The sequence below is a fragment of the Panthera onca genome, chromosome E1 (assembly GCF_046562875.1).
Source record: "Panthera onca isolate mPanOnc1 chromosome E1, mPanOnc1 haplotype 2, whole genome shotgun sequence".
NCBI lineage: Eukaryota > Metazoa > Chordata > Mammalia > Carnivora > Felidae > Panthera > Panthera onca.
In genome coordinates, this window is record NC_138352.1 from 26,805,680 (window position 1) to 26,829,401 (window position 23,722).

Consider the following 23,722-nt stretch of genomic DNA (forward strand, 5'->3'; position numbering starts at 1 on the left):
GCAACAAAAAACCTTGGGGGATGGGGGCGGTTCGGATCTCCAGAATTGCCACATTACGATGTAAAAAATGTCCAGTTTTCAACCAAAAATATGACTCATGTAAAGAAACAAGAATGTATGGCACCTGTACGGAGGGAGCAAAGCAATTAATAAGACTAATCTCTGAGGGTGCCCAGACTTTGGAGCAAGAAAAATCCTTAAATCAGCTACTTAAAAAAATTTTTTTAACGTTTATTTTTGAGAGAGAGAGAGAAAGAGAGAGAGAGAGAGAGAGAGAGAGAGAGCGCACAAGTGGGGGAAGGGCAGAGAGAGAGGGAGACACAGAATTGGAAGCAGGCTCCAGGCTCTGAGCTGTCAGCACAGAGCCCGACGCGGGGCTCGAACCCATGAACCATGAGATCGTGACCTGAGCTGAAATCAAGAGTCGGACGCTCAACCGACTGAGCCACCCAGGTGCCCCTCAACTGAGTTTCTTTATGAAAGTAATCTGAGGCAAACAGTGCAAATCACCGAAACCTTTTCATAAAAAGGATCTGGTTTATTCAAAAGACACTTCATTATATCTAAATAACTATGCAAACACAGAGTTACAGAAGATGCAATAAAATTCAACCTAAGACTGAGTCAGTGGTTTATATAAATTCTGCCCTTTTGACTCAGGCATCATGCTGTCAGCGTGCTCTGGACTGGGACGTGCCTTTCTGGGGACGAGGACATGCCATGTGCTTTTTCTAGGTATTTCTGAGCAGAACCAGCATTGAGCACGAGAGAAATGCCACTGGGGTTCGATAAATGAACGAATTGGGTACTGGAGGAACGGGGACAGTGCCCATGGGCTTCCTTCGTCCAATTTCATTCCAATGGAGTACCGGGGTTCTCATTGCTGGCTGCCCTACTTCCCGTGAAGCAAAATACTACTCACCTCTTAGAACCAGAAAAGTACAGTGAAAAAAGAAAGCATAAAACGGAAAACATCGTTCTAGAAGATGGGTACATACTTGTCACTGGTAAATACATAGGCAATCACATCCTTCATCGCTGAGAGTACAATGCCCACTACGAGAGCGCAGACACCTGGAAAATAGAGAAGCAGCAGCGGGAAGTGACAGTTGTCCCAAGTAATAAATCCAGTCTCAGGAGAGACTGGCGTCAATGATTTCAGAAAGGTCCCAATTACAAGTGTTTATTACTGTCTCTTGAAAACAGCAAGGAAGTCCTGATTCTCACTCCTTTGTCGAAGGCACATTCATAGAAAAAGATGCTCGGTGAGATGTCTATACGGTCAGAATCTTCTCTAACTGCTCAGATTCCAAAACATTAAAACTGCTCGAAGAGGCAGCGGTCCGGGGATGCGGAGACTCAGTCATACAGGCTTTGGTCAGAAAACAAGCCCGCGTGTGATAACAATCTGAAGACTTTTCAGTCTTACCGAGTGCACCATTTCATTGGTGCCCGGTAACGGAAAATCACCATTAGAAGTTTCATTTTGCTGAGTGACCTGAAAAGGGCTTAAAGAATATTCTAGCTGAGGCCATATATATAAATCCATTCCCCAGAGAAACTCCGAAACGTGTACCGTAACCTATCAGACAAAAATCAGTATGGACGCCAGAGAGCGGACCTGCTTCAACTCACCCGCACACAGGAGAACGGTGATGCTGGAGTCCCGAGCCTGCTCGGCATTCCCTGCCCCCAGAGCATTGCCCACTCGGACACTGGCCGCCACACCAAAGCCAAGGGGCACCTGAGAACCAACAATCACAGATCGTAAGAAGTCAGAGGGCCTGCGAGAATGCTAGTGCCCTAGGGTCCAACCACGCGAGAGCCCTAGACACAGACAATCGTCCGTGTTCTCGAACTGGTTCTGTTACAGCTGAGCTGTGTGACCACAATCCAATCGCTCAGTCCCGCTCACACCCAACCTCTTCGTTCCTAAACAAGGATAATGGCTGCCCTGACTGCTACCTGTATCACATCCATCAGGGCAGAATCTCTTAACGCAGTGGGAGTTCAGGGCAAAGCACCTCCTTCACTGGCCGGACACGTACCATCGAGACTTAATTCAATCTAGCTGCATTCCGCGAGGTAAGATTTAATGCATTATAAATACAGAGATAATTTGTAAAAATTAAATGAGCCACACGGAAAAGCACTTAGCTCAAAGCCTGGCATAGTGTAAGAACCTGATGAACGCTGATGAAATCTGACTCCATTAACTCCACTGTGTCCAACATTCCATACTTCTAATTATCCAGGACACTGAAATGTGTCTCCAAAATCTCATTTTTCATCATTCATTATGGAAATCCGAAGCTATAAGCTTCCTTGCTCTTACACAGACCATTAGTCGATCTCCGAAGCCGTGCTCTTGACCTCCTGTCATTATCCTGTAATAAATACAGTGCTGCTCTCGGGAGCTGTTCGAATAACATGGGTTGTATAGAAAACTCTGGTTTTCGCTGTCATGTCTGCCGACAATTTATACACCAGCTTTAACTTCTCATTCCTACCAGAAACAGCATCCTCCCGACCACCTCTAACTTATTACTGTTTTGAGAACTAGCCCGAGTTGGTAAAATACACACTCGGTTAAGAACTTGAGAAACCACGGACTGACTCTGTAAAACATTGTAAGACTTGCATGCCCAGAGTATATACCTAATTGTCTTCTGGTTCAAGATGGACAACTAGCTCACAGGCTTAACTCTCTTCCCTCCCAAACACCATTAAAACATCAGTCAAGATGCTGCACAGAAAAGAAGTTCATTCACACATCACTGAGAAGACGAGAGCACACTGGCTTCTGGAAGAGGGGAAGTGATGTCACCACCCCGGGGAAGAACCACAGAAAACCACAGTCCAGAATACAGACAGGCGGAGGCCACATCCTGCTAGCTGTTCTCAGTGCAGCATCAGGAGGCTGGAGGCTTCAGGTCCATCAGCGAGGCGGTGGTGAGCGGTACTCAGGGAGATCAGATTCACTACGAACAGCACAGCCAGACCCCATCGCCTACCTGGTCCTCCCTCCCAGCCCCACTGAACACACAAGGACTAGGCTAAAGGTAGAAAAGCAAAGTGGGAGAGCTCCCTGCATGGTGTGAGCACCTCAGAACCAAGCCCTTCTTGTAGTGTCCTGGGGACAGGTGGGACATGGGAGGGGAAGTCAGACTGCCTGCTCCCTGCTCCTTGCCCACAAACCCTAAAATGAAGATGCCACATGACAGAGACACCTTTGGACTCGGCTCCCTACTGGTCCTTCCCATTCAGGGGAGAGGTCTGTTAGAGAAACATCCCCAAATAACAAGATCAGAAAAGCCACGCCAGCCGTTTATTTTACCAATCAACGTATTCGCTCTTTCTTAAACGTAGTCACTCTTTCGTAAGTACAATAAAGATCACCAGATCTTTGAGGAAAACCAAAGAACATACCTGCAAAAGAGACCAAGATAAATAAGAGACCAACTGACTTCAGAGGAAACAAATGAGGTGACTCAGAGAACAGAAGAGAATGTTTGAAGGTTCCACTTTGTATCCAAAGATATTAAAAAGATAACACGGCAGAAAAGAAAAAAAAAAAAAAAAAAAAAAGAACAGGTTCCCATGAAGAAGGGACTGTAAGAGAAAAAGAAGGGGTTCTTGGAAACTAAAAACCAACCAAAAATTTTAATTACAAAAAGACAAAGAGATTTTCTTTTTATTTTGGAGAGCGTGCAAGCAGGGGAGGGGGCAGAGAGAGAATCTTAAGCAGATTCCATGCTCAGCATGGAGCCCAAGACGGGGGTGGGGGTAGGGGGGGCTCAATCCCACAACCCTGGGATCATGACCTGAGCCGAAATCAAGGGTTGGATGCTCAACCGTCTGAGCCCCTCTGGCGCCACGTTTCTTAGCGGATGAAGAAAAACCAAGTTCAATACTGGAGATCAACCTCCACCCAATAGGCAATTGAAAAGAGAGAACAGAAAAAAGGTACAGAAAGGGAGAAAGAGTAATAGTTTTAAAACTTCTCAGAGTTGAGGAAAGCAAAAGCCTTCGTTCTGAAAGGGTATGTACCAAGTGCTAATGAGCAGGGTAAGTAAAGAAGTACCTGCAGAGCAACCCACACTTGAAAAATGTCACAACTACACGGACAAAGAAATAAATGCTAAAACTTTCGAAGAGAAAACCCACGTTGTCACAAAGGAACAAGAACCAGATTAAGATCAAATTTCACATTAGTAACTCAAATGCCAGATGAACATAGAGCAAGGCTTTAAAAATTCTGAGGGAAGATTGTTTTGAAGCTAGAATTCTACACTCAGATTACTGAACAGGTGTACAGGAAAAATAAAGGCTCTTTCGTATGTGCATGGCTCACAGCTCACCTTCCATATAGTCTTAGGAAAAAGTTCTTCGACTATTTAACCCAAATAGTTTTTAAAGGAAATGTAATAAAGTGAACAAAAAATGAGATCAAACGAACTGTAGACTTCGTTCACGGAGCCCGTTTAAGACCGCAAACTTAACTGATAAATGCTATGCGTGTTCTGACTGTTCCACCAACCAGCTGTTCCCCCACCTTTCTCCCTCTCCTCAGGCCTCCCCCTTCCCTGAGACACAACAATATTAAAATTAGGCCAAGAAATAACCCTACGATGGCCTCTATGTGTTCAAGGGAAAGGACGTCTTATGTCTCTCACTTGACACCAAAAGCCAGAAACGACTGAGCTTAGCGAGGAAGGCATCTCAGAAACGGAGACAGGATGAAAGCTCGGCCTCTTGCACCAGTTGGCCAAGTTGTGAATGCAAAGGAAAAGTTCTCGAGGGAAAGGAAAAGTGCTAGTCCAGTGAAGCCTTATTGCTGATGTGGAGAAAGGATCAGTGGTCTGGACAGAAGGTCAAACCAGCCCCAACGTTCCCTGAAGTCAAAGCCTAATCCAGAGCAAGGCTGATTCTTCTCAATTCTGTAAAGGTTGAGAGAGGTGAGGAAGTGCGGAAGGAGAGTCTGAAGCTAGCGGGGGTTGGTTTGGGAAGTTTAAGGAAATAAGCCGTCTCCATAACGTAAACGTGAGAGGTGAAATGTCAAGTGTTGATGCAGACGCTGCGGCAGGTTATCCAGAAGATCGAGCTAAGATGACTCATGAAGGTGGCCACACTCAACAGCAGCTTTTCATCACACACAAAACAGCCTTATGTTGGAAGATGCCACCCAGGACTTTCATAGCTGGAGAGAAATCAATGTCTGCCTTCAAAGCTTCAAAGGACTGGCTGACTCTCGTTAGGGGCTAATGAAGCTGGTGGCTTTCAGTCAAAGCCAATGCTCACTTAGCATTCTGAAAATCCTGGGACCCTGAAGAATTGTGCTAAATCTACTCGGCCTGTGCTTTACCTATCAATGGAACAAGAAAGCCTAGATGAAAGCCTAGATGACAGCACAATTATTGTTAACATGGTTTACTGAGTATTTAAACCCCACTGTTGAGACCTGTTGCTCAGAAAAAGATTCTTTTCAAAAACACCACTGCTCATTGACAACGCACCTGGTCACCCAAGAGCTCTTACGGAGACGTACAATGAGATTAATGCTGTTTTCGGGCCTGCCAACACAACATCCATTTTGCAGTCCGTGGACCAAACTTTAACTTTCGAGTCTTAACTATTTAAGAGCTACGTGTCGTTAAGACTGTATTTGCCATAGACAGTGATGTGGGTAAAGTAAACTGAAAACCTGGAAAGGATTCAACATTCTAGATGCTATTAAGAACATCCATCATTCAGGAGAAGAGATCAAAATATCAACACGAGCAGGAGTCTGGAAGAAGTTGATTCCAACCTTCATGGATGACTTTGAGGGGTTCAAGACCTCAGTGAAGGAAGTAACCACAGATGTGGTGGAAACAGCGAGAGAACTGGAATTAGAAGTGGAGCCTGAACACGTGACTGAATGGTTGCAACCTCATGACAAACCGTGAATGGATAAGAGTTGCTTCTTATGAATGAACAAAGGAAGTGGTTTTTTTTTTTTAGTTTTTTTTATGTTTTATCTTATATTTGAGAGAGAGAAAGAAGAGAGACAGAGCATGAGCAGGGGAGGGGCAAAGAGAGACAGGGAGACACAGAAGCCGAAGCAGGCTCCAGGCTCTGAGCTATCGGCCTCAGAGCCCGACGCGGGGCTTGAACCCGTGAGCAGTGAGATCATGACCTGAGCCGAAGTCAGACGCTTAACTGACTGAGCCACCCAGGCGCCCCAAGGAGGTGGTTTCTCGTGATGGAAATCTACTCTTGGTGAAGATGCCATAAAGATTGTGGAAATGACAACAAAGCATTTAGAGTATTACATGAACGTAGTTGACAAAAGCAGCAGCAGGGTTTGAGAGGACTGACTCCCAATTTTAAAAGAAGTTCTGCTGTGGGTCAAATGCTATCAATCAGCATCACAGGCTACAGAGAAACCGTTCACGAAAGGAAGCGCCGGTCAACGCAGCATACTTCATGGTTGTCTTATTTTTAACAATTGCCAGAGCCACCCCAACCTTCAGCAACCACCACCCTGGTCAGCAGCCGTCAACACTGAGGCAAGACCCTTGTCCCAAGATTGCCACTGGCTGAAAGCTCAGAGGATGGTTAGTTTTCTTGAGCAATGAAGTATTTTTAACTAGGACATGGACATCTTTTAGACAGATGCTGTTGCACACTTAAGACTATAGTGTAACGTAAACAGAACTTTTATATGTACCGTGGAACCAAAAAACTTTACCTTGTTGACTTTATTGCAATATTCGCTTAGCGGTTGTGGTCTGGAACCAAACCTGCAATGCGTCTGAGGTATATGCCTGTACGTCTTTTGGGGACTGGCTTATTTCACTTAGCATGTTGTCCCAAGGCTCATCCATTTGGTAGCCTATATCAGAATCTCCTTCCTTTTTAAGGCTGAGTAATATTCCACTGAATGTGTATATCACATTCTGCTTCTTCATTCATTCGTCGAGGGGCATGTGGGCAGCTTCCACCTTTTAGCCATTGTGCGTAACGCTGTCGCGAACACAGGTGTGCAGGTATCTTGGAGATCTTGTTTTCAGTTCTTTTTAGGTCTACCCCAAAGGGACACTGCCTCAGCACATGACACCGTTATTTTTAATTTTTTGAAGGACCACCGCATTTCTTTCCATAGTAGCTGTACCATTTTACATTCCCACCAACACTTGTTATCTTCTGTGTTTGAGTTTTTGGAATAGTAGCCATTCTAACGTGTATAAGGTGGCATCTCAATGTAGTTGTTTTGTCAATTATTTCCTAATGATCAGTGATGCTGAGTATCTTTTCACGTGCTTATTGTCCATCTGTAGATCTTCCTTGGGAAAAAAATCTATTCAAGTCCTCTGCCCATTTTTTAATCCAGTTTGGTTTTTTGCTACTGAGTTTTAGTTCTCTCTAGATTTTGGATACTAATCCCTTATCCCACAGTATTCGCAAGTATTTTCTCCCATTGTGGGCTGCCTTTTTATTCGGTGAATATGGCCTTTGGATGCACAGAATTTTTCATTCATCGAGTCCGGCTTGTCTATTTTTTCTTTCATTGCCTGTGCCTTTGGTGTCACACGCAAGAAATCATTGCCAAATCCAATGTCGTGAAGCTCTGGCCTTCTGTCTTTTTCTAGAAGTTTTATTGCTTAGGGCTTACATTAGGTCTTTGATCCACTTTGAGTTAATTTTTGTATATGGTGTGAGGTAAGAGGGCAACTTCATTCTTTTGCATGTGGATGTCCAGTTTCCCCAGCATCCGTTCCTGAAAAAACTGTCCTGTCCCCGCTGAATGGTCTCTTTCTTAAAAATCATTTGATCATATATGCACAGATTGGTCTATGTATCTAATTCCAACTATTTACATGTCTTTGTTTTATTCTGAGAATTTCCAGATAGGTCTTCAAGTTCATTATTTTCCAGCTTTAACTAATCTGCTGATCCTATCAAGTACTACATCTGAATGGCTATAATTCGTCAATTAAAAAATGTTACTCGGTTCTTCTCCAAATAACGTTCTTTTGGTTTCAGCTCCTTCTTTTAGGTTTCATGACTTTAACCATGATACTTTTCTACTCCTCCATTATTACACCATCATCTCAAGTTCTGAACTCTAACTTTCCTGTTTGTTGTAACTGTGCAAGCTCTTGCCCATGCTAGATTATTTCTTTGTATTTTATAATTTTTACGGTAAGCTCACCCCTGTGGGGACTTGTTTTTTCCACAGGAATAATGAAGAATCATTGCCTTACTGTCTCTAACAGAGGGACGCCTGTGACAAGAAACAGAAAGTGGAACAGTGGTTCCCAACAGCTGAGGGAGGAGTGTTAAATTATAGGAGTTAATCAATTAAAGAGGCAACTGTTTAATAGGTAGCGTTCCCATCTTACAGGGCGAAAAGTTTCTAGAGATCAGCTGCACAATGTTTTTTTAAGTTTATTTATTTTGAGGGAGAAAGCATGAGTGGGGGAAGGGCAGAGAGAGAGAGAGAGAGAGAGAGAGAGGAGAGAATGAGAATCCCACGCAGGCTCTGCACCATCAGCACAGACCCCGATGCAGGGCTCAAACTCACGAACCACCGTGAGATCACGACCTGAGGCGAAGTCGCCGCTTAACCATCAGAGCCACCCGGGGCGCCGCCCGCACAACAACGTTAACGCTACTAAATTGCACAGTTAAAATTGGTTAAGATGGTAAATTTTACTTTTTGTGGTTTTTACCTCAACTAAAAATAAAAACAAAAGGAAGCCTGTGACAGAGCAGGTAGAAACAGAGAAGACTTGGAAGACGAGAGATTTAGAAGACAGGTACTGTTGACCACAGATCTATAAATAAACTCTAGTGCCCCCATTTCAAAACAGAAGCTAAACCCAAACCCTCCCTTGATGGTATCATTTCCCACCATCAACTACCAAACCTCCAGACGGAACTGTCTCCGTCAGCAGCCTCTGCTCCTTCACCAACCTTGAAAGCCAACGTGTTGGAATACGGCTCTTGGTCCCCACCCAAGGTCTCTAATGACCCAAAACCCAAGGGACACTTTCCAACCTCGCCTTACGCCACCTCCTAGTGGCTCTCCGTACAACTGTCACTCCTTCGGTGAACCCTTGATAGCTCGTTTCCTCTACAACGTGTTCTCTTGATTTTCTTCATTCCTCACTGCCTTGTCCTCCCTCTTGGCTGAGCTGTCCTCCTCCTGACTTGTACATCTTGGGGTTTGCTCCTGGACATGCTTCCTTTTTATTCCTAAACGACTTCATCGATCCCCACTAAAAACCTTTTTGTTTTCATTTTTAAGATTAAAAAAAAAAAAAAAAAGGAAACAAAAACCCCACAATCCCACTGCCCAGATGGCCTCCCTTGGTCTCAAAAAAAAAATAAGAATCAGGGGCGCCTGGGTGGCTCAGTTGATTAAGCGTCTGACTCTTGACTTAGGCTCAAGTCATGATCTCTTGGTTTGTGGAGTCGAGCCCCGTGTTGGGCTCTGTGCTGACAGCACGGAGCGTGGTTGGGAGTCTCTCTCTCTCTCTCTCTCTCTCTCTCTCTCTCTCTTGCCCCTCCCAGCTCATGCTCTTTCTCTCTCAAAATGAACATTTCACGGTAAAAAATAATAAAAAAAAAATAAGAAACAAAACAAAGGGACGATTTGTATGGGTTTGGAATATTCAAGTATCAAGAGGCAGAGGCATCCTCTTCAAGCGGTTCTTCAAGCTGGAGACTCTGGGGTCGTTTGTGATTCTCCCTATTCATTGCCTTGCGTCCCGCACCCAAACCCCGGCCAGGTCCTGTCACCTCTGCCCTCCCGCACAACTAACTCACCCACTTTTCTCCTCGCCCACCAGCGGGCTCCTAGGTGCTCACCCAGATGATTCGAACAGCCTCCTTCCAGACCCCCAGACACCTGTCCTCCCCTAAGCCGGCTTCTACACGTCTCTCTTCTTTCCTCACCAACCCCGTCAGCCAGGTTCCTGTCTGGGGCCCCTGAACACGCCACATGCTCTTTTCCATCCCGGAGCCTCTGCTCAGGCTCCGCAGTCAGCTCTCACGCTCGGGCTCCCTGGGCCGGCTCCTCTCCCCTTTCAAGTCTCAGCTTAACCAGCAACTCAAGAGGACTGTTTCTGACGACCCCGCCTGAAAGCACACAGCTCTGGTTTTACGCACCTCAGACTTTTATTGCTGCTTCTATGGTTACGCGTCATCTATGTCGGTCATGCTCTCGTTTACCGGTTTACTTGTTTGTCTCTGTCTCCCCACCAGACCACAGGCCACGGGAGGGCAGGGGACATCCCCATCTCGCTCTCCATCATATCCCAGCACCACCGATTCCGTATTTGTGGCGTAAACGTGCCAGGCGTTGCGCCAAGTGCTTTAACACGTTATCATATTCTACCTTCACTCGGTGGAAGCATTTCTTCCCCGTTTTGTACATGAGAAAACGGAAGCTCAGAGAGGTTAAGTAATGAGCTCACAGTCGCACAGCTGGGAACAGCATGGCAAGACTCAAACCCAGTGTCTGGCTCCAAAATCCACGCTCCCTCCCGTGTGCTCTCTCTCCTGCTGTCTGGCTCTCCTCTCTCCCCAGTGCGCGGCCTGTGGGGGGGCGGGGGGTGTCGAGTGAACGCAATGCCAACAGCCTAGCAGAGTTTGTGCAGAGAAGGTGTTGGGTCTCACCTCAACGGTTCTTACCATGTAGGCTACAGAGGCCAGTTCGTAAATGATGGCCTGGGCCCCGAGCTCTGTCACGCTAATCAGTCCTGAAATGTTGGACAGACACACACAAAACACATCTCAGAAAGTGGATCAAAGCAAACGTTTTCCTTGTGAAAGCAGAACGTGTCTTAACTTAAAAGAAGCCAGGATCGCCCCCAGGAGCAAAAGCCAATGGCAGAATTCATGATCTGTGCGGAGGAGAACCCCAGGTGTCCACTCCCAGGAAGCTTCCAAGAACTAAGGCGGCTACGACATGGGACAGGTTCACTCTACAAGTCTGTATCCACCAAGGAACAAAACATCAGGTTTAAAGTAGAACACGAGGCTCCTAGAGTTGCAGGTCATTCCTCGGGCAGACGCGGGGTCACAATGTGGGGGGTGGGAAGGCAGACGGAGGAACTCTGATGTGGTGGGAGCTGGAGTATTCAAGTGTCTCCAGAGCCTTTAACACCAATCAGTGTCATCCTGTCTCTATTATGTTCTCTATTACTTTCCTGGCAGTAAGATGGCTACAGGGAACACCTAGGACCAAAATTATCACAGCTCTGATAGAAACAAAGATCACGTCTAAAGCAGAGCCAAATCAGTCCCTCTGTAAATGGATTAAAAATCTGCATGCTGCCCAGCAAAAGTCAGCTGAAGCAGAAGGTCTGAGAGAGTCACGAGACCCAGATTCAGGTTTCAGTTCTTCCTCTCCGTGACCTTGGCACACTTCTTAACCATGACCTCCCTCGCTGAATCTATAAAGTGAAGGGCAGTGAGGCAGAGCTAAAGGCCCACTGAACTCGAATATGCTTACGGTTGGGCAAGGATTTAATTCTACGCTGAAAACTCCCACGAGAGCTCGGCGGAATGGAAAGGGAGGAGCAGTAAGACTTATGTCTCTTGAGGTGTGGAGACAAGATCCGCCAGGCTGTTCTCAGATTTCCGCTGAACCATTGACCAACCTGCAAGGAAGGTTCCGATCTCAAAGGTCCACCACTCAATGCACACCATGAACATACTGGGGACAGCCAGCTGGATGTAGGAGCCCCATTCTTGGAAACAGTCCCAAGTCCACCCTAGAGAACAGGGGAGAGAGAAAACAGCTTTTACTTTTCGTTGAACAGTCTCTGACGCCAACAATTCTACTTCCCATGGCTGCCTCCTGCAAAGGGCCAGAGACTGGGAGGAAGCAGAGGTCTCCAGAAAAAGAATGTATTTTAAAGATGTCAAACAAGACTGGAGTCTGAGATGGTGGGGACAGAGCTGGCAACACTTAGTGAGACTGAGGCACGCGTATGCCCTGCCACCCACACATTTCACTCCTGGGTACCAATGGCAGAGACCCTCCCATAGAGCTCCATAGGAACACACGGAAGATATTCACTGAGGCAGGCTGTGGTTGTGGGATGGTGGGGGCATCACGGAGACCGTCGCTGGGAAACTAGAGAAGTAAATTATGATCGATGCGTATTACCGTTAAAAGCAGAACACCAGGTGTATATAAAGCAACACGGCGATGGGGCGCCTGGGTGGCTCAGTCGGTTAAGCGTCCGACTTCAGCTCAGGTCATGATCTCACGGTCTGTGAGTTCGAGCCCCGCGTCGGGCTCTGTGCTGACAGCTCAGAGCCTGGAGCCTGTTTCAGATTCTGTGTCTCCCTCTCTCTCTGACCCTCCCCTGTTCACGCTCTGTCTCTGTCTCAAAAATAAATAAACGTTAAAAAAAAAAAATTTTTAAAGCAACACGGCGAGATCTGACATTATACTGCCCACAGGTAACTAACGTAAAAACAGATCTTTTCAGCTACATCAAAATTGAAAATTTCTGTGCACCAAAGGACACCATCAACAGAGCAGAGTCTGGCAACCCACGGAATGGGAGAAAATATTTCCAAATCATGTATCGGATAAGGATATCTGGATATCATAACCAGAATATCTAAAGAACTACAATAAAACAACCCGGACGTCTGGGTGGCTCTGTCGGTTGAACATCTGGATGACGCTTGATGTTGGCTCAGGTCACGATCTCGCAGCCCCACGTTGGGCTCTGTGCTGACGGTACGGAGCCTGCTTAGGATTCCCTCTCTCCCTCTCTCTCTCTGCTCCTCTCCCACTTGCACACATGTGCATGCAGGCACTCTCTCTCAAGATAAACAGGTAAACGTTAAAATTTTTTAATGATTTAAACAAATGAGCAAAGGCCTTGAATAGACATTTCTCCAAAGATCTACAAACAGCCACCAGCACGTGAAAAAAAATGCTCAACCTCACTAATCAATAAGGAAATGCAAATCAAAATCACAGTTAGATGGTATCTCACACCCATTAGAATGGCTGCTTTAAAAAAGAAAAGGAAAGGGGTGCCTGGGTGGCTTGGTCGGTTGAGCATCCGACTTCGGCTCAGGTCACGATCTCACGGTCTGTGAGTTCGAGCCCAGAGCCTGGAGCCTGCTTCCGATTCTGTGTCTCCCTCTCTCTCTGCCCCTCCCCTGTTCATGCTCTGTCTCTCTCTGTCTCAAAAATAAATAAACGTTAAAAAAAATTAAAAAAAAAAAAAAAGAAAAGAAAAGGAAAATAACACATGCTGGTGAGAATGTGGATAGATTGCAACCCGCGTGCCGTGCTGCTGGGCACGTAAAATGGTACGGCCGCTATGGAAATAAAGTATGGTGGTTCCTCAAAAAATTAAGAAGTATCACAGGGTCCAGCAATACCACTGCTGAGCATACAGAAAAAGAACTGAAAGCACGTTCTCCAAGAGCTACCTGCACACCCATGTTCAGAGCACCATCATTCCCAACACCCAAGAGGTGGAAGGAGAGTCCACATGCTCATTAAGGAATGAATGGATAAGCGGTATGTGGTCCACACCCACAACGGAGTATTCGTCACTCTTAAAAAGGAAGGAGATTCTGACACAATGCTACAACATGAATCAAACCCGAAGACACTAAGCGAAGACCCAGAAAGACCAACACTGTATGATTCCACCTAGAGGAAGTATCTAGGGAAGCCGAACTTAGAGACAGAAAACCAGTGATGGAACAGTGGTTGCCAGGGGACGGACAAAAGGGAGAAATGGAGTTGTTACTCTTTACCGAGGACAGAGTTCCAGTTCTGCAGGATGAAAAAGTTCTGGAGATGAATGATGGAGATGGTTTCACGACAACGTGAGTGTTGTTTAAAGCTACTTACCTATACATTGAAAAATGGCTATGGTGGTAAATTTCATGTTATGTACATTTCACTACAACTTAAAGCAAAACCACCGTCTACGCTATAAATCAGAGGTCAATGAACTTTTTTTCCATAAAGGGCCAAACAGTAAGCATTTTCAACTTCGCAGACCAAATGGTCCCTGAGGCCACTACTCGAGTCTGCTGTAGCAGCACGAGAATGGCCACCGGCAACGGGTGACAATTAGGTGTGGCTGTGTTCGAAACTTTATTTACCAAAGCAAGCTGTGGCTGGATTTAGTTTGTGGGGCTGTTTGCCTACCTCTGTGAAGTGGAAAAAAAAAAAAAATTATGAAAAAAAAAAAGGAAATCTGAACTCTTATGCTCTTAGGTGAATATAAACATATATACAGCCAAAAACAATAAAACCACTTTGCAGTTTTCAAAGATACACATCAAAAGACATACATTAAACACAGAGAAGGTGCCTCAAAGGAGGACAATGGGAACTGTGAAATGGGAGGGAGAAACACTCCAAAACGGAAGGGGGGCCCTGTAAGAAATGAGGCTATCAGTGTGTCATGAATTTGAGTATAAGAAATTCCAGGACAAGAGAGGGAAGAAGGGGAGGGGAAGAAGGCACTGAAAAACACTGAGGAATTTCTTTTTTCTTTTTTTCATGTTTATTTATCTTTGAGAAAGAGTCAGAGTGTGAGTGGGGGAGGAGCAGAGAGAGAGGGAAACACAGAATCTGAAGCAGGCTCCAGGCTCTGAACTGTCAGCACAGAGCCCGATGCGGGGCTCAAACTCACAGACCGTGAGATCATGACCTGAGCTGAAGTCGGACGCTTACTGACTGAGCCACCCAGGCGCCCCAACACTGAGGAATTTCTATAACATAAGAACAAAGAAAGGCCCCAACAGTCATCTTGCCATTCACCTCACTGGGTCCCAGCAGGAGAAGAGAGGGGCTGGGACCCCACCCTCTACCCCCAAATTTGGAGGTGAAGGCTGGAGGGGAGAACAACATCAAGAACCAATAGAAAATGATCCACATGAATTATGAGGTGGCTATGGCTGGTGAGAAGGGTCAGAGATAAAGGCACAAGCTCCACTGAGCAGGAAGTGTTAGGAGTTAGGAAAGCACTGCCCGTCCCCCACTTTGTCCCCCATCAAGAGACCAGAAAATCTACCTGCCAGCCTAGACCCATGGGTACAAATGAACCAGGAGCAGAAAGGGCTGCCGTGTACCGGAGAGGGTATGAACCTGATCCAGTCATGGTGAGGAAAGCCTGGGACTAGAACAGGTAGATTTCATTTGATCTGATCAGACATAAAACCTTTAAAAAACTGACAGGCCATGGGGTGCCTGGGTGGCTCAGTCAGTTAAGAATCTGACTCTTAGTTTTAACTCAGGTCGTGATCTCACAGTTTGTAAGTTCAAGCCCCGCATCGGGCTCTGTGCTAACAGTGCGAAGCCTGCTTGGGATTCTCTCTCCCTCTCTCTCTGCCCCTCTCCTACTCACTCTCCATCTCTCTCTCAAAATAAATAAATAACATTAAAAAAAATAGGGCAAATATGTGACTCACAAGGAAGACAACCCCCTTGGGAAATAAGCTCACAGACAAAAATCATAAAGAAACCGATCAAAACCACAGTCTGAGGTAGGAGGCATCGGTCAGACGATGCTTGGTGAAATTAAGTGTGGCTTTCAACGCATCTAAGGTATCATTATGTGCCACAAAGAATCGGCCAATTAAATTATGACATGGTATTTTATATTTTAGTACATCAACTGCAAGAGGAATTCCAATTATACAGACGTTAATATGCAAAAAAAAAAAAAAAAATGAGTCTTAAAATTAACAAAATATGGATACAGGTATGTTCCATGACCCAGGATATAAACAGATAAGAAATCTAATGCCAGGAAAGAAACTCCACAAAACCAACACATGAAAGATTTCACACCGGATAAAGTAGAAATAATAGGACCATCCGAAAAAAAAAATTTTAAGTAAGCATTCTTAAAATGTTTAGGGCAGGAGGTTTTGAAATAAGGATAGACAGATAAAGAGCCAAGTAACATCTTAGGAATAAAAGACATAACTGTTGCAAATCGAAAACAAAAAATGGATCAGAAACTAGACAAGTCACAGCTTAAAAGGTGATTAGCAAACAGAGACAGGAAAGAGAAGATGTCTCAAGGCGCAGGACAAAGTTGAGAGAGAACATACGAAGAGAAATAAAGCCATCTGGAAGGTGTCTGAGTGCAGAGGACAGAACAGTCAGCAATGGAGAATAAACAGTAGAGGAAAAGGCTAAAACTTTTCCAGAGTTTAACTGAGGCCCTCAGATTAAGAAAGTTTACTGAATGTCTAAGATAATTTTCTTTAAATCCTCATGCGGCCATGTTATGGTACAAAAAGGAAAAGAAAATTTTTAAAACTACAAAAGATGGGAATGCAAGCTGGTGCAGCCACTCTGGAAGACAGTATGGAGATTCCTCAAAAAACTAAAAATAGAACTACCCTATGACCCAGCAGTTGCACTACTAGGCATTTATCCACAGGGTACAAGTGTGCTGTTTCGAAGGGACACATGCACCCCCGTGTTTCTAGCAGCACTATTGACAATTGGCAAAGTATGGAAAGAGCCCAAATGTCCATCGATGGATGAGTGGATAAAGAAGATGTGGTATATATACACAATGGAGTATCACTTGGCAATCAAAAAGAATGAAATCTTGCCATTTGTTACTATGTGGATGGAACTGGAGGGTGTTATGCAAAGTGAAATTAGTCAGAGAAAGACAAAAAGCATATGACTTCACCCATGAGGACTTTAAGAGACAAAACAGATGAACATAAGGGAAGGGAAACAAAAAGAATATAAACTCAGGGAAGGGGACAAAACAGAAGAGACTCTTAAATATGGAGAACAAACTGAGGGTACAGGAGGGGGGATGGGCTCAATGCGGAAGGGGCACTAAGGAATCTACTCCTGAAATCATTGTTGCACTATATGCTAATTTGGATGTAAATTAAAAAAAAAAAAAAAAAATATATATATATATATATATATATATATATATATTAAAAAAAAACTACAAAAGAAAATACTTGATTGTCTACAAAGCCAAGACAGGTTGATGCCAGACCCGTCACCAAGAACAAGAAGGAAAGAGTGTAACATCAGCCGTGCAAGCAGAGTTGCTACCAACTTGGATTTTCACACCCAGTAATATTCAAGAATGAGAAAAAGATAAAGGCGTTTTTTTAATGTTTATTTTTGAGAGAGACAGAGTGCAAGAGGCAGAGGGGCAGTGAGAGGGGGAGAAAAATCTGAAGCAGGCTCCAGGGTCTGAGCTGTCAGCACAGAGCCCAACACAGGGCTCAAAGCCACGAACCCATGAGATCATGACCTGAGCCGAAGTTGGATGCTCAACCGACCGAGCCACCCAGGGGCCCCTATAAAGGCATTTTTTAAGACATCAACAGACTGAGGGTTTACTCTTTCCAGGCCCTTCCTGAAAGAACTTCTGAAAGACATGTATCAGCAAGAATAAAAATAATCCAGAAAGGAGGAATGAGATTCAAGAGGCAACAGTGAAAAAAATTAATGTCTAAAAACATTGATAAATTGAAACACGACAAAATAATGTTTTATTGGCATTCTTAAAAATCTGGAAAAAAAAATTTTTAAAAATCCAGAACTAAATTTATGATTAATGATGATACAAAAGGTGCGTTATCTGGGAACAGAACAGAGATCAGAAAAAAGCACGTATCGTAAAATATCACAAATGAGCCTTAAAAGTTGCCTGTACAACCAGCATCCTCACTTCTCTTGGAAACTCTTAATTTTCACTCAGGCATCCACGGCTCCTTTGCATTCAAATTCCGAAACACCTACCCTGGGACTTCCAGTTACAGGAGTCAGTTACTTGAACTTTTAACGGTTAAGCTGATTGAACCAGTTGTTTGGTTTTTGTAACTTACAGCTGAATGCATCCTAACGGAGGCAAGTACACACACTGAAAACGTAAGAATATTTGAAACCGCCACTGTAGTCATTATTCAAGTGCGAATCAGCAGCGGATGCTAAACCACCGAATGAGAATTTACTGGAGTCCCAGACAGTCAAATCCTCTCTGTCGTGTTACAGATTACTCTCTAATTACAAAGGAGAAAATGTATATTTCCCACGAAGGAACCTGGCACTCACTACCTTAAGCCAAACGATCAAAGCCAGGGCCACCTGCGATTATAGGTCTCGGATTAAGTACACACCACCCTCTTCATAGTATTCCTGCCTAAACGCTTTAATCGGAATCCGCTCATGAGGAAACTAACATGAGGGGAGAAATCCAGAGTCTAAGACATTCACTGAAAAAAATGGCACAGGCTCTTTGAAAAATCAGCGCCAGGAAAACAAAAAAAGATGGGGAGATTGTTCTATTTTTTTTTTTTTAATGTTTACTTACTTTTTGAGAGACAGAGTGTGAGCGGATAAGGGGCAGAGAGAGAGGGAGACACAGACTCCAAAGCAGGCTCCAGGCTCTGAGCTGTCAGCACAGAGCCCGACACGGGGCTTGAACTCATGAACTGCGAGATCACGACCTTAGCCGAAGTTGGATGCTTAATGCACTGAGGCCCCCAGGCACTCTGGGAAGATTGTTTTAGATAAAAAGGGGCTAAAGCAACAACAACCAAAGGTGATACATGGACCCTCACTGGACCCTGGATCATAAAAACAGGTATGGAGGGGCGCCTGGGTGGCTCAGTCGGTTGAGCATCCGACTTCAGCTCAGGTCAGGATGTCGCGGTCGAACGAGCCCCACATCGGGCTCTGAGCCGTCAGCACAGAGCTCGGAGCCTGCTTCGGATTCTGTATCTCCCTCTCTCTCTGCCCTTCCCCTGCTCATTCTCTCTCTCTCTCTCAAAAATAAATAAACAATGGGGCGCCTGGGTGGCGCAGTCGGTTGAGCGTCCGACTTCAGCCAGGTCACGATCTCGCGGTCCGTGAGTTCGAGCCCCGCGTCGGGCTCTGGGCTGATGGCTCGGAGCCTGGAGCCTGTTTCCGATTCTGTGTCTCCCTCTCTCTCTGCCCCTCCCCCGTTCATGCTCTGTCTCTCTCTGTCCCAAAAATAAATAAAAAACGTTGAAAAAAAAAATAATAATAAATAAATAAATAAATAAATAAATAAACATTAAAAAAATTTACAAAAAAACAGGTATGGAAATTTGAACACAGAAGGCACATCTTAGGACATTAATGAATATCACACTGAATAACGTGTTCTTTTTTGTTTTCCTCCACGACCATATGGTGGTTATTTGGGAGAATGTCATTTAGGAGAGACACATGCTGAACTAGCTGGTGGCGAAGTGTCATGTCTACGATTCACTACATGGCAAGACACACACACATAAAGGGAAACACAAAAACAAACAAGGCAACATGTTAACAATCAGGAAATTAAGGGAAAGAAGAGTCGAATGACCCCTAAACCATTCTACTTTCCAGTGGGCTTGAACATCTTGAAAATAAAAAGTTGAAGGGAAACATGAGAAAGCGCTTGGGACTGTAAAACAATTAAAAACAGTTTAGCATACTAAAAAAAAAAAAAATGGCAGCTAACATTTGTTGAGTGCACTTTGTCACAGTCTTTGTTCTAAACCCTTCACAGGGATAACTCAGTTAAATCTTCACAATTAAAGGATGTAGGCCCTATGATTTTTGTAAAGCTTATTTATTTCGAGAGCACGAACACGAGTAAGGGAGGGGCAGAAAGAGAGGGAGAGAGAGAGAATCCCAAGCAGGCTCCTATGGTCAGCGCAGGGTCCGATGCAGGGCTCAAACTCACAAACCATGAGATCACGACCTGAGTCAAAGTCAGACGCCCAACCAACTGAGCTACCCAGGTGCCCCCGTAGGCCCTATTTTTCATTATCATCATTTCACAAATAGGGAAATGGAGACACGGAAGTTAGGTAGTGCTCCCCAGATCCCACTTCAAGATGGGACCTAACGGCGGCGATCTGGATCCAGAGTCACCACGCTGAACAACATGCGGAACAACGTGCCCCCACCTCCCAAATCAAGAGTTACAGTGTAAAAAAAAAAAAAAAAAAAAAAAAAAAAAAAAGAGTTACAGTAAGAGTACAGTAAAGACAGAAAGAAAACCGATTACAAGTAAAGAAGTAAGGGGGGAAAAAAAGCAAGGTAAAACCATGAAATAATAGAAAACACAGAGTAATTCCTAGTAAGTAGGTCCTAATACGTTTTAATGACAATAAATGCAAACGGGTAAAGGCACTGATTAGAAACTATAGATTCTTAGGAGGAATAATGCCATATGCTATTTAGAAAAGACACACCTAAAACAGAGTGACTCCTTGGGAGCATAGATAACGCCCGCGAAGTGTGTGGGACGAATCGTACTGTCATATATTACTGATGCAAGTTGCCGGGGTGCTGGTTCACGGCAATCAGTTTCAGGGGGCCAGACAGACCAAAGGCCCTGGACCTTATGAAACCAGACCCACACAGGCCCCACGGACAGCAAGCAGTTGCAATAGAAGCTTTGGGCTGGACCATGGGGACCACACACGCAGAACAAGGTCTTGAAAGCTAAGTAAACAACAGGCTGGATTGTGAAGAGAAAACAATTAGGGCAAGTATTTACAGGACAGGAGAGGCACCGGGCTGAGAAAAGGGCATCTGAATGGGCACAAACAGTACTTTGGAAATACCTGATGTAACCCTGAGAGTCAGACGCTTAACCTACTGAGCCACCCAGGCGCCCCTAAATTGTTAACTCTTGAGTTTGGGGGTCTTAGTTACGTAAGTACTGAGAGAATATTTAGAAAAATGTTGGTCAATATTTAAAGAACGCTAAACAGTTAATAATTTCACAGCAGATAAATCAATCCACACCCAAATCCTACCCACCTCCTAACATTAAAGTATCTACCAACCTGGTATAATGACCTAGATTTGCAGAGGGTCCCAAATAGGCATTTGTGTCTATAAAAAAGTATTTGGATGTGGCCCTTTTTCCTCCACCGTTAAAACTAAGGGGTGAAGGGAGATAAAAACAAAGACAAAAATTGAGCAAAGAGCTAAGAATTACTTTACATGGTATGTATAAGATCACCTTCCTTATTAGCCACCTTTGCAGAGGCCATTAGCCTGCCTCATAACCGATGGTTTAGGTACAACGTAAAATATTTATGATGGTCCAGAAAAGGGGACTCCACGGAGGCTGAGAGCACATTAGTGACTGCCTGAGGCTCAGGATGAAGACAGGGCAAGGACAGGGAGGGACTGCAGTGACAAGAAGAAACGTCCTCAAACTGGATTTTACAGCGTCTGTATCATATGCCTCAACGAAGCTGTTACAAGATACGTGAGTTTTCCTCATTTTGACTTTATTTTTAAAAAAAAAATTTTTTTTTAACGTTTATTTATTTTTGAGACAGAGAGAGAGACAGAGCATGAACAGGGGAGGGGCAGAGAGAGAGGGAGACACAGAATCGGAAGCAGGCTCCAGGCTCTGAGCCATCAGCCCAGAGCCCGACACGGGGCTCGAACCCGCGGACCGCGAGATCGTAACCTGAGCTGAAGTCGGACGCTTAACCGACTGAGCCACCCAGGCGCCCCTCCTCATTTTGACTTTAAAACAAAAAGAATCAGAAATGATTAAGAACTGTGATCTGACAAGAGAAAACGATTGAACGTTGTCTACGTGTAGATGTGGACGCTGGGCAGAATGAGGCCAACACGTTTTCTAAGATTCCATTCCATTTCATTTTTGACAGAGAGGGCAAGAGAGCAAAGGAGAGGGACAAAGGACCAGAGAGAACCTTAAACAGGCTCCACGCCCAGTGCAGAGCCCGATGTGGTGCTCAATCCCATGACCCTGGGATCACAACCTGAGCCAAAATCAAGAGTCAGACGCTCAACTGACTGAGCGACCCAGGTGCCCCCGTTTCTGCTTTTAAAAGTGAAGAGAGGGGCACCTGCGTGGCTCAGTCAGCTGAGCGTCTGACTTCGGCTCAGGTCATGATCTCACAGTCCGTAAGTTCGAGCCCCGCACCAGGCTGTGTGCTGACAGTTCAAAGCCTGGAGCCTGCTTCGGACTGTGTCTCCCTCTCTCTCTCTCTCTCTTCCCCTCCCCCACTTGCACTCTGCCCCTCTCTCTCTAAAATAAACACTAAAAAAAAAAAAAAAAAATTTAATTGAAAAGAAACAAATGAAAGGAGGCTGATTATAAGGAAGACTTAAAGTAGAAGGACCTAAACTCGCTTCTCTTTTATCACTGTTAACAGATTCGTTTTGTTTTAAAAAGCGCACATGGAGTTTTTCTGACTGTAAGCAAACTCTGATTTCGATCTGCAGCATTTGACTGAAAATTAGCATGCCACAGTTTCCATTCACTTAATTAAGAAGCGTTTACATCGATCAGTAAAATGATCGACTTTTTGGGGAACTTTGTCCAGCAGGAGCATGCACAACATCTCGCGAGATAAATGAGCATCCAGGGTGAATGCAGGAGAAGAGCCAGAGCTGTTGGCGTTTCCTGAGCACTTCATGGTTCCCAACTGCAGCAGGGACCGCTATTTGCCTAGCAAAACTGACATCCTTATCCTTCACAATCTTTCACAGAAATAAACTTACAAGAAGTTTAGGGGCCATGTATCCATTTCTTGCAGCTTAATATGACCATGGGGCTATGTACTGGCCAACAGGGCAAATCAGAATCGGTGTGGGCACCTGTCAGGAACTTTTAACACACTTAAAGGGGGTGTGTGAATGTCCTGTTTTCCTCCCTCCTCCTTCCTACTAACTGGAACATAGTAGCCTCTTGGTCCATGAAGTGACCTTGGGAGTGGAAACTATATACCGTGGAGAAGCTAAAAAGAGCCTGGAACCAGGACTTCTATTAACCTATATAGTACCCCTTATGGGTAGATAGAACACCATGGCATAGGGCTTAGCCAGCAGATCCACCTTTGTGCTAAGAAAACAATGCTGGGGGGCGCCTGGGTGGCTCAGTCGGTTGAGCGTCCGACTTCGGCTCAGGTCATGATCTCATGGTCTGTGGGTTCGAGCCCCGTGTAGGGCTCTGTGCTGACAGCTCAGAGCCTGGAGCCTGCTTCCGATCTTGTGTCTCCCTCTCTCTCTGCCCCTCCCCCACTCTTTGTCTCACTCTGTCTCTCAGAAATAAATAAATGTAAAAAAAAAAAAAATTCTTTTTTTAAAAAAAAGAAAAGAAAAGAATGCCGGGGGTGCCTGGGTGGCTCAGTCGGTTAAGCATCTGACTTTGGCTCCGGTCATGATCTCATGGTGTGTGAGTTTCGAGCCCCATGTCGGGCTCTGTGCTGACAGCTCGGGGCCCGGAGCCTGCTTCGGATTCTGGGTCTCCCTCTCTCTCTGTGCCTCCCCCACTCGCGATCCGTCTCTCTCTGTCTCAAAAATAAATAAACATTCAAAAATATGTATTCAGTCATTTGTGACTTAGTGCTATAGCCACAGGGCCAAAATCACAAGCTACAGAATCCAATCAGAAGCCATTTAAATTTGTGTTCCAGTTACCAGGAAGGACGTCAAAGGGCTACAGAATCTAATCAGGTGATAAAGGTGGAGGAGGATCTGATAACAGAACCACGTAATGAGGCGAAGCATGTCATCTAATCCAATGGCGCGACAGGAAGTGTTCTTGCAGACAGAGGGGCGAAGAAATGTAAAGAAAAAAGGAAATACAAGAGCGGAGCAAGCCAAGAAACCCGAGATACTCAACACCAGCTGCCATCAGGGAAATGAAAGTCAAAATCCCAAGCCACC

General features: G+C 44.9%; 1 protein-coding gene across 1 annotated transcript in view; it reads right to left on the bottom strand.

Annotated features, from left to right (window-relative positions):
* LOC132687104 (multidrug and toxin extrusion protein 2-like) overlaps positions 1 to 23,722 on the bottom strand; it is a 57,827-nt gene that overhangs the window by 13,483 nt on the left and 20,622 nt on the right. The window contains exons 9-12 of the mRNA XM_078437659.2: positions 11,655 to 11,768; positions 10,684 to 10,751; positions 1,636 to 1,744; positions 999 to 1,074 (exon numbers count right to left, since the gene is read on the bottom strand). Coding sequence (XP_078293785.1) covers positions 999 to 1,074; positions 1,636 to 1,744; positions 10,684 to 10,751; positions 11,655 to 11,768 — 367 coding nt within the window. The remainder of the gene's footprint in view (positions 1 to 998; positions 1,075 to 1,635; positions 1,745 to 10,683; positions 10,752 to 11,654; positions 11,769 to 23,722) is intronic.